At 32.7% G+C, this 11,994-nt stretch overlaps 1 protein-coding gene across 2 annotated transcripts in view; it reads left to right on the forward strand.

The window, feature by feature from the left end:
- The window catches only part of CalpC (calpain C), a 37,369-nt gene extending 25,669 nt beyond the window's left edge, over positions 1 to 11,700 (forward strand). The window contains exons 5-16 of one of the 2 annotated variants that reach the window (XM_018516181.1): positions 7,444 to 7,630; positions 7,704 to 7,778; positions 7,875 to 8,044; positions 9,037 to 9,209; positions 9,334 to 9,428; positions 9,508 to 9,740; positions 10,213 to 10,382; positions 10,496 to 10,554; positions 10,839 to 10,986; positions 11,067 to 11,183; positions 11,279 to 11,337; positions 11,465 to 11,700. In XM_018516181.1, the coding sequence (XP_018371683.1) occupies positions 7,444 to 7,630; positions 7,704 to 7,778; positions 7,875 to 8,044; positions 9,037 to 9,209; positions 9,334 to 9,428; positions 9,508 to 9,740; positions 10,213 to 10,382; positions 10,496 to 10,554; positions 10,839 to 10,986; positions 11,067 to 11,183; positions 11,279 to 11,337; positions 11,465 to 11,491 (1,513 nt within the window). In that variant the 3' untranslated portion in view covers positions 11,492 to 11,700. Of the gene's footprint in view, positions 1 to 7,443; positions 7,631 to 7,703; positions 7,779 to 7,874; positions 8,045 to 9,036; positions 9,210 to 9,333; positions 9,429 to 9,507; positions 9,741 to 10,212; positions 10,383 to 10,495; positions 10,555 to 10,838; positions 10,987 to 11,066; positions 11,184 to 11,278; positions 11,410 to 11,464 lie in introns of those variants that run through there. The other variant, XM_018516180.1, reaches the window with a different exon arrangement.
- Positions 11,701 to 11,994: the final 294 nt, after the last annotated feature.

Consider the following 11,994-nt stretch of genomic DNA (forward strand, 5'->3'; position numbering starts at 1 on the left):
AAGTTTATACACATATGGATTTTTATAAATTTATTTGTATTCCATTTTCATCTGATAAGAGATGTTCGTGTTTGCATATTTAGCATAATTTCAATTGGTTATAACTCCTTTTTTATTTTCTTCTGACAAGAGATGTTCGTTATTGCAAGTTAATTTTAATTTCAATGGGACTACTTATACCTGACTTTGAACTACATGAATATTCTTACAAAATTAAGATTTTGTTATTATTATTTACTCTTTTCTTCTGAGTTTTTACATTTTTGCAACAGCTATTCAATACATTGTATTATTTACTCATTATGAAATGTTACTATTAATTTTTTATGTTCTATATTATGTTAGCGACATTATGTTGTTATTTTTATTTTTATTATGTAATTTGAAGGTTTTTTTATTGTTACCGGATTTCTAAGTTAATTTTTGTTTTTTGCATTGAAAATGACCCGATCGGAGTCGAAACGTATGTATGTAATGTTATTATTCTAATTATAATTGTTTGTTAAAATATTGGTTCTATGCCCTTTTATATAATATTCATTTCGTTTTATACATATTGAACCTTATTATTATTTTATTAAATAAAAATATTTCAAATACATGCCCAACTCTGTGAGTCAAGTCTAATTTTTGAATTACATATAATACAATTTAAAGGATTGATATACGTATTTCACTTTTATATGTACGCATTATATTGCGTCAGTTATGAAATATCGCATCGAGGTCGTGGATCATTAATAATTGATCGCACGTTGCAGATTCTCAGCAACTTCCGCTCGTCAACGTTGAAATATGCAGTGATGTTAATTGATGCCGCAGCTTCGATTTAAAAAGCAATTTGAAACTGCAAACACGACTTTACTCGCGAAAAAGTAATTTTCCACTGCAAATGTCGATCGTAATTACGATTACAATAATGATTGTGCGTTGATGAAAATATTATAAGAGTGACCCTGCACAAGTGGTGTAATACTTGCATGTTGCAAGTTATGCACGCGTAATAAGTTTAGCGCGATAATGTTTATGATTCCGTGTCAGGAAATACCATATCGCGCGTATGCCTGGTAGTTTTCACGGTAAAAAATTCTACAACGTAATTTCAGTTATTACAGTATGAAATAATCGCGCGATGCATCGTGCAAGCGATTAGTTGAATAATTTAGTCATAACGTAGTCCTTATTTTGTGTCTCATAACGATATGTGTTAAACCATTAGAGAAGATTGTATTAATTGTCAAACCTATCAATAGCATATACCTAGATTTTGACATGTATATTTGCAAACTGTGTTGGTTTTCGCGAAATTATTCGTGCAAACGTTGCAAGATCGCTATGTATCAGTCATATCAAGTGTGATTATGCTGCATGCACAGCAAATTGTAAGCGCAAAACAAATATGGATCAATATTACAGTATCGATGGCTTGTTCAATTTTTAGACATATCATCGACACACTTTCGCGTCACGTGCCATATATTCGTCGATGGAATCGTGGCGATATGTCGACGATAAATTAATCCTGCAATAGTATCACGTTGTATACGTGAGCCGGTAAATATCTCAACGACGACACACATCCATGCCGGTATCGGTCGAAGAATCGCAAAGAATGAATGAGAGAGAAAGAAAGAGAGAAACAGACTCGTTCGTCGACCTTTCCTCTTTCACCGCGACCCTGTAAATCTGGCCGATCCGGAACGATTGGCCAGCTTTATTAAACCAGTAGCGGCATCGAGAATCGGTTAGAAAGCCCATGCGCTCTTTCGCGTGCCAATATGTGCAAGAATATATGCGCAACATGCTTCTCCTTCGATTTCCATTAGAAAACATCGCTTGGCTCCCCTCGGATCTCGCTCAGCCGAACAGACCCCTATCGTTGTTCGTATATTTCATTCGTTTTATAGAAAGTCGTATTGGAAAATATCACAAATTGCGCGATGTTGCCCGTGGAATGGAAAAGTAATTACGTACGGTAGACGAAATTAAAATTTCGAAATAAAAAGGTATTTATTTTTATAAATTATACATAAAATAAAATTGTGTAATTTCATTGTAGCTTCACGTTATTTTATGCGAAATGCTATATACTTATAATTCAGCGATTGAAATAAGAATTGAAATTCGATTTAATACACAAAATGTTATACATTCCTTGCGTAAAAATGAACAGTTATTAAATTCCGTTGAGAATGAACTTCTTACGTAAATTCTGAGTTTATCTTTTTCTTATATAGAATTACTTTCTCGTGAAGGTATATTACTGAGAAATGTTTTTATGTAAGAAGTAATTTATTTCAGTACTAATATGCTTGCAAACGCGCGATACATGTAACAGCGGATCTCCATGAGAGTTCTCAGCACGTGTTTTCTCCATTTTAACTTCGCAACGAAAACACTCGACTCGAAAAGAAATCAGGCAGCTCCGAGATATTTCGTCTGCCCGATCGTACGTTAAACGTGCGTGATCGCACTTACGCACGCACACGCTTGACGCGATAGTGTGCTTGGCGAGGGTACACACAGGGCCCCGATACTTTCACTCGGCAAGTAGTCGGTATCGCTGCTTGCCAGCAATGGATCGGAGGTCAGTGCACTGGTGACCACAGTCCACGCTCGTATCCGCTAGCGCAAAAACGGCCGCGAAAGCATGCCGATAATCCCTCGAAGGTGGATGCTCGCCGGTGCGGACAGCTACAAGTCGATCTTGCCTCGTTCGGCTCTTCGGTATCATTAAGATCTCGCTGTTCGCATGTTCGTAAGATCATGCGAGTCATCATGCACGCTAGATTCGCTAAGCGGTCGAATTACTTCTCGATCGCCGCTTTCTATACGCGCGAGAAAGATATGCCCGGTCGTTTACGTAAGAAAAAAATGTAGCGAGATCTGACAGAACCAAATCGCGTGACGTGCGCGTGTATGAAAAGTTGTTGATTGAGAAACGAAACGCAAGTAAAAAGTGCTGTCGATGTCGCAAAGCGTGTAAGAATTTATTAACGATTCAGCAGACCGGAAATAATAGTGTTTATATGAACGGTTGGTGAATATTTTGCTACTATTTTTAATAACTAAAGCCTTGAATTTCTAATTCCTGTTTCTCATTTACGCATATATACATATTAATATTTTGCCGTTACATTTTTAACATTTTTAATATTTCGTTGTTTTGTAACATTATTTTTCACATTCAAATGGTAATACGATTATTATGAAACACTGCTTTTAACCTGTTTTGTATTATTACTTTTATGACGTAATCATAAATGTATACACATCTTCTAAATTTTTATAGCGTCACTTTGATTAGAAGAATATAACTTTTGTATAAAATTGTCGATTTATGAAAATAATCACATAATGCGTTGAAGAGAAATGAGTAAAAGTAAAAAAATATAAACACTAAATTGTTGAACAAACAGAATAAATTGAGCCTAGGAGGAATTATCCTCTAGCCTCTCCATTACGAAAGGAGAGTAATTTTGTGATTATACGTCACATTTAGTCATGCAATGATCTCAAGGATGCTACTACAAGTAGGATGTAATAACGAGTACGTAGTAATAGCGGAAAGCGATTGACAATGATGACATAGATGATTGGTAATAGAGCGAGGTAACGTGACAATGACGTTGCATATACGCGTGCGACTGCATCGCTCCGTTAGACAAACGCGAAACGGAAGTGCATCAACGGGCAAGCGTGCTGTTAACCGTTGAGTCACAAAGTGACAAAGATAGAATTACATACAGCCACAGCGGTTGCACCTTCGGTCGAAAGTGCGGTGACCTCGTTACTTGAACTCTTATGTGCTGCTCCATGTTATTAACATCTATCAAAAATGAAGTTTATTATTAATTTATTTTATTGTTTGTTTGAATATATTCTTTACAACTTTATTTATTCATAATATTTATAGGAAGATTACATAATGATTATCAATATAGATAAATTAGTAAAGGACTCTTCTTTTTTAAATAAGTAAAGATATGAGTGAAAAGGACATAAGAATCAGGACATATAAGAATTTATCAGGATGTTATGAACAATCGGTCAGAAAATCGTTTGCTATCAGCGCCGCCCTTACGGAAAAAAACTAGTGTCACTACTAGTGCAATAATAAATTCGCTAATAGTGTAATAGTGCCGGAAAAAATTTCGTTGAATTTCACTGAAATTTCGCTAAAGTTTTATTGCAAAAATAAATATTATTAGCATCATATTTTAGAGGATACACGACAAAATTATATAAAAAAAAGCTTCCTTCATGAATTCGGGAACTAATTTTTATGATGCTCCCATGCGGTCACCCATCCGAATACGAACCTCCACTTAGCATTCTTGACTTCTGCATCGTACGGAAATTGCTCCTTTGAAGAAAACCACGAACACCTATAATGCTAATGGACGTATAATTGTAACATATCTGGTCGAAGATGTGAAAGAGACGGAAAACATAGAAAAAAAAATTAATGTTAAATATAATTGTAATATACAAATCTAAGCTATACGCGCGTGGCATATAATAGAAATAATTTTCTGAAAAAATCAGTCAGTTTTGAAAAAAATCATACAAAATTTCTCAGTTATTGTCAGAAATAATTGGATGAGGATTCTGTAAATAATTCAGTATTTTTAGATATAAAAATTTCTGGAAATTTCAATTTTGATCTGACTTTTTCTGAAAAATATTTTAATTTGTAGAAACTTAAAAAATTTAAGAAAATCTTAAACTTTTCATAAAAATTGTGAGAAATAATATAAAAAATTCTAAAAAGTATCACCATTGCTTAACAATACTATTCAGCAGTAATGAACAACACATACTGTAAAGTATACATTATTGAATGCTGCAAGAAATATTCAATATACTGTACAGAATGTGCACTATTAGTTTAATTTCTTACATTTTTGCACACTATTAGTTTGAACTATTCAATGATTAGTATGAGAGTAGTATATATAAACTATTAAATGTCTACACTAGTGGTTATATTTCAGTAGTTCTTACTAGTAGTTCTTACTAGTACATCCTAAAAGTTTATACTAGTCAATATAATTGTGTAGTGGGAACTATTCATTACTAGTGTTACAGTACTCAATGCAGTAGTGTCGAATGCTTATAACTATTGCCGTTCAATAGTTACTATTAGCATTCTAATAGTTACTATTGGCATTCCATTAGTTACTATTGGCGTTCTAATAGTTTTTTTCCGTACGGGCGGTATCATGCTTGAGGAGAAGTATTCTTCTTTTGATGGTATATGTAACCGTTCAGTTTTAATTGTTCACAACAATTTAAATATTTTATTACTATCTGAAGATGGCCTAATCAAAAGGCTGAAACATGTAATAATTTTGTATCTTGACTCATATAAGTTGTATTTTCTTCGACATTTTCGTTTAAAATTTTATTGTTAAGAATACGTTTTATATCTTGACGCTTTGAAAATTGAATAATGTTTAATTGACTCTTACATGTCCTTTTCACTCGTATCTTTATTTATTTATAATAATTATCTTTATTATGTTTCATCTTCCAATTTATTTCTTTCAATTAATCATTCCTATGAAAGATTAACGATTTTGTTCTCTGTAACTTCAATTAACCACGCAATAATCGTTTCCTCTAAATTATCAGTACATGGTGTTAATTAATCACATGGATAACAAACTTCGCATATTGCTCTTTATGGCCTTACAAGAAAAGGCGAAGAGGGAGGGAAAGAAAAAGAAACGCAAGTTGACTGCAATAACGATCTATTTGTACGTTCGGAATCTTTCTCCCTGGATATTACGTATGTTTTCCTTGAGAAAATACCCAGGTAACACCCGCAATCGTGCGTGTGAATGGTTACGGTTTCTAGATTGACTCGAACACGCGCAAACCGCACGCGCGATAACAAAGAAAAGGCGTTTGAAACGAAGCGAACTGTGCGAGCTCCGTTATCTCCGGAATGTTAATTCCCGCAGGAACGGCACATGCAAGGAAGATAATATCGTTTACACATACACGTATACTCCCTTGATCTTACTCTCAAGTTCCGACAAGTTCGTTGAGCATCTTCGTGACCTTCTTCTTCTACTTCTCTCTTTACCATTCTTTCCTTTTACTCATGCGTCGCATAGGTCAGGAATGGTTCCGTATAAAATACCAATTACATTTTCCGTTGGATTCAATATTGACAGCGTTATCAGAAATTGTTGCAATACCAGCGATCATGGAACGTTAATGAAATTATGTTCCTCTTTGGTTGGGTTCCATTTGCAAGATTAGCCTGAAAGTACTTACTCTTTGGTTTCATTATATCTACACACACATACCGATATTTATTTTTAGAGATAAAGTCTACGAGCTTTCTCGGCTATTTACTAAAAGAAATATATGTTCCTTTTGATATGTAAATATTGGACTAGATTTATAATTATCCGTGTAAAATCATGAAATCTATATAGTTGATGATACAATATAAATATGGGGAATTATTGCTAAACAAAAATGTTAAATGAGAATTTTTTAAATATTAATTTGATACTAAATAATATTTGAATTGCATATGCATTACATCTCTCGAACACGGATGCTATTAATCATGAGGTACTGTCACATGAGACACCAGATTAATCAAATTAGATTTATTTGAATGAAAGTGCTCATAATAGTGACATGGAAATATTGAGAATTTCATTATACGTAAGAGGAAACAACATTCAATTAACAATCCTATAATATTGCTGGTCGTGTCTGCGATTGCGATGTTAGACATTGATTCTTTGCAAATTGATTCGATGAAAGTAATTCTTGTTGTGTGTAATGGCGTATAGTGTAATGTAGTGTCAGCGCTAAGAGGTCGTAAGGGGAAAAAATACGACTCTCATCCGCTTTCCCTCATCCGGCCAAGTACTCAGCGATTAAGAAAGTATGTTTTCTCTATGTCTATCAAGGTATCAGTGTAATAGTATGAGAAATCACTGATCGGTCTTTACTGTCACGATAAACTCATAGTTAATGAGTGATAGCAATTTTCTTATGATTAATCCACGTAATTTATTACTTCAAGATCGAGAATTATTTTTTCTACATATTTATTTGTGTATTCAATCATTTATTACTCCCACATCTCAGGTGGTCTAATAAAATTAGCATAAGTGAAAAAATGGAGAATATTAAGCATGGATTAAGCCTTGCGAAATTTTGATATCAGATTATTGTCATTAAATATCTTGTTATTTATTATAACATTTTTACATATATAAAGCTTATTAAGTAATATTTATGTACTGAATTATTTATTGAAAGTGTTTGATGCTTTTTGGAATAAATAATATTATCCATATTTTTACTGATTATTAGAAAGATAATATTGTGACTGCTCTAACAAGTAAGAAAAATATAGTATCATGTCTATATAAATATAAAATAATTTAAATGCCGTTTTGTTTTCAGACTTCACGGTTCTTACGAGGCACTTAAATATGGTACATTATTGGATGGCTTGTCTGATCTCACGGGTGGTATTACCGAAAGCATCGCAATTCGTCAAGATCCCACAGCTTGTGGACGAGCGTTGTCAAAACTTTTGGACATGACGTCTCTTATTACTTGTACAGTAAATAATAATCAACAACAGCAGGTACAGAATATTCAAAAGAGATAGCATTTAATTCTTTCAAACACTTTATTTACATGTGTATTTTCTACCTTAGATACGTGCCAGCACAGAAAAACTCGCTAATGGGATACAAATGGGAATCAATTACAGATTGTATGCAATTGAAAGGGTTAGTATATCAGTCGCCAGCATTTTATATAATTTATAAGAACAGTGGGAGTAATAAAAGCTATTTGAAAGAACAATATCGATTTCCGCGTTGCAGGTGGAAACTTTTGGAGGGGAAGCAGTGCAATTAGTAAAATTAAGGAATCCTCTTGGGCCTGGCGGGGAATATGTCGGTGCCTGGGCGAGAGGTGGGCTTGAATGGGAGGAAGTACCAGCAATGGAAAGGGAACGGTTAGCTGTGAGAAATATGGCCGAAGGAGAATTTTGGTAGGTTCACAAAACAGTAAAGTATAATTTATGATGTACACAAATAAAAATAACTTCAGAAAATATATTAAATTAGTCAAGATGAAAAACGGTTGTATGATTTATTACTAAATATCAGGGTTGGGTAAGTTAACTTTTTTTTTTAACTAAGTTAAGTTAAAGTTAACGGCCTTGAAAATTTAATTTAGTTAAGGTACAAGTTAATTTATAATGAAATTAATTAAATTAAAAGTTAAGTTAATAAAAAAAAGTAATTGAAAAGTTAAAAGTTAAATTTATTTTTTTTTATTTTTTTAATTCATGATTCCAGGGTTCCAGTCTTACAAATAACGGAAATGACAAATATATACTTTATTTAGAAAATACTCTATATTTTATTTACATGTTTTGTTTATATATACTATTTAGTATATAAGATTCGACTATACATACTGGCCTGTGGTATGACTAAAGCTTCAGACACAATACGAGAGAATATATAATAAGATAGTCATAAGGAATAATAGATTTCAACCTATCAGAAACTACATACATCGAAATACATGGTTTCTGATAGATTGAAATCTGGGGGTCGATTGTGTAATTTGAAATGAGGTGAAAATTACAAGAATGAGCAAATTCACTAGAATATTTATAATTTCATTGGTCAACACCTAGTAAATTTGCTCACTTTTGCAATTTTCACCTCATTTTAAGTTATCGCTATTGCCGCGTATTATGTCTGAGATTTAACTTCAAAGAATTAAATAAAAAATTAATAGTTACGGATAAAATGTAACTAAATAAAGTTAAAAAGTTAAGAGTCTAAAATGTAACTAATTTAAGTTAAAATTAATTAACTTTTTAACTTAGCATTACCCAACCCTGTTAAATATAAATTGGAACAATTTGGAATCAAATGTCGTTGAGTAGTCCCCGCAGTTAATAGTAAGGTAGCTTTCCAAACTTCGGTGAAGTTACGAAATGTTTCAACTATGTATTGTTACGAGCAGGATATCATACTCAGATTTCGTTAAGACGTTTACTCACCTGGAAGTTGTGCATCTGGATGCTGAAACTTCGAGAGATGAACCGTCGTTACACAGTAAACATACTTGGCAAATGAAATTATATCAAGGCAGCTGGAGGAGAGGCGTTACCGCAGGAGGATGTCGAAATAATCAAGGTTTGATTAGTCCATCATTCATAAATCATTTTATATATACATATATATATTAATATATATAATTATATTACTTATTCAACCAAGTTATATAAATAATCTAACGAATATTTTCTTTCTCGTATAGAAACCTTTCACATAAATCCACAGTTACATCTGATTTTAAGTGAGATGGAAGAAGTCATCGTTTCATTAAATCAGCATTCAATTATGGAGCCGAAAGTAAGAAGTGTTTCCAAAATATCTCAACATTCAACGTGTCTTTTGTTAAATTGGCTTATCGAACTTTCGCTGTCTTCAGGTAATTGGATTTACAGCATATACACTGCCGAAGAACAGCACCGAATCGATAAACAAACAGTTTTTCAAGAAGAACAAGTCTTTAGTTAATTCTCAGTATACGAATAGTCGACAGGTGAGCCACAGGTGTCAGCTCGAGCAGGGCGGTTACCTGCTGGTACCTACGACCTTCGAGCCGACTCAAGAAACGAGTTTCACATTACGGGTCTACAGCAGTAAGCCTCTAAAACTCAAGTAGGTATATGCATTTGCTGATGTCACGCTTGCACGAGGCAGTACAAAGGATCGAATGGCCGTCTCGGTGCATTTAATGTGCAGCATATATTAACTTACGTGAGGATATGTATACGCCCGCCTTCAACTACAGTTTTAAAATCCTTTCTTAGCCATATTTCAAAAGATGCATCAAGTAATTACCTCTCTTGAGCATACATTCTTTTGTTATGGAACCGCATTGAATATTTTTTTTCGATTAAATGATTTGCTGCCTTTGTTTATCATTGATATTTGTCTTGTCTTCTTTTTGCGCGTGTATGTAATTTATTAGTGATACATTACTTTATTATTAAAATTGCGCTGTTTAAAATTTTAAATATGTAAAATGTTACATTTTTGATTTATTGCACATTAATATATTTTGTATTCTGGAATAAAAGAGTGAGCGGTAAAATTTCATTTTCTACACATTGTACCATTAATGTTTCAGATTGTTAGACACTCCGCCGTCGTTAATGAAATCGGCAATTGTTAAGGCGCCTCCCCTCGAAGGAAAAGGCTTCTCTCAATACGAGGCTGTATTTTTGCAGCTCGCCGACGAGCACAGAACCGTAAACGCTTTCGAACTGCAAGAGCTTTTAGAAGCCTGTTTACCGAATGGTACGACGCTTTTCTCTCCGTCGTAAAATACATAGAACATTTTGCTAAAAGTAGGATGCGCTAAAATGTTATGTAATGTTAATTTAAATAAATGTATTTTTTTTTATTTCTAGATTATATCAAAAGCTGTGCCTGCATGGAAGTCTGTCGACAAGTAGTGCTCACTATGGATGTATCCTTTTACAATAAAAACTTTGTTTTTTTTAGAATATAATGATTTTTTAGTATTTTTTCGATCGCTATAACTGTGCGGTCTAACCGCAGACCACAGCTTTTATTTGATAATTGTTTGCAAATTTAGAACTTTAGCTTCGTGTTTAATTTATTTAATTGACTATATACATCAATTATTTCGTTAGAATTTTAAATAAAATCGTCTATATATTCCCTCTCTGATAATTTATATGATATATGATAAATAATTAGTTTCCTTACATTTCTTGCATCTCTAAATAGAGTTCTGGGAGTGGCCGGTTGAAGTTTAATGATTTCAAAGATCTTATGTGCAGTTTAAAGTACTGGCAAGCTGCTTTTAAGAATCACACAAAAGAAAAAACGGGTATACTCAAGGCGGAAAGATTGCGAGATGCTCTACTGGAAGTTGGTACGTAAAAAGAAAATGTAATACAGTACTTGAAATAAATATTCTATTTCGTCGTCGTGTAATGAAAGCTTCTATCTCAGGTTTTCAATTAAATACGGATGTATTATCCATTTTAATCCTTCGATACATGAGGAAAGACGGTACTCTTCGATTTGGCGACTTTGTTTCGGCAATTTTACACTTGAGTGATGCATTTGGTACGTTTATTATGAGACGTTCAATTAACTTATGTAATTTGATTATATAAGCTTTTAAATATTTTGTATTAATTGAATGCTTTACATTTATTTAGGAATATTCGAGAGCAAAGACCCTTTGCAAAATGGGACGATAAAATTAAGCTTGTCGGAGGTATATAAAAATATCGTTATTAGATTATTATATCCTGTTGTTAGGTTAACTTATTAATATATTTATTGTTATGATTATGAACTATAAGTTATTAGAAATTATACTAAATCTCGAATTCTCTTTACAGTGGCTGAGATCGTCTCTGATGTGTTGAAAATGTCAGTCAGCGTAAACCGTGTACCTTATGAATTGCCTGTAAATAACATTTTCTCCATTTCATGACATTAGATGTAAGTTTTAGCCATATTAACGATTAGTGCCCATCTATTTACACTTTGTAAAATAATATCATTGTTTTTTACATTATCACTGATCATCATTCCGTTATGTAATTATTACATATTATGATTAAGAAACTATGTATAATACGTCGTTTGTATAAGATTATCGCACTGGATAATAAAGTTAAGTTTATTTTGCATAGTTCTTGCTTACTTTTCATTAGATTTTGATATACACATATCTAATCAGGTTTAATAAACTAAGAGTTTTTTTTTAATAAATATAAATAATGTAATTTTTTTTGTTTAATTGTATGAAATATTAAGATTGAGAACTAAACTATTCAGAATTGAAAATCATTAAATTATCAATTTAAAAGCAAACGCTTTAAACTTAAGTATATATGTTATTAAATAAAGGCTATAATATGTGCAT

The sequence above is a fragment of the Trachymyrmex cornetzi genome, unplaced genomic scaffold (genome assembly GCF_001594075.2).
Source record: "Trachymyrmex cornetzi isolate Tcor2-1 unplaced genomic scaffold, Tcor1.1 scaffold61, whole genome shotgun sequence".
Lineage (NCBI taxonomy): Eukaryota > Metazoa > Arthropoda > Insecta > Hymenoptera > Formicidae > Trachymyrmex > Trachymyrmex cornetzi.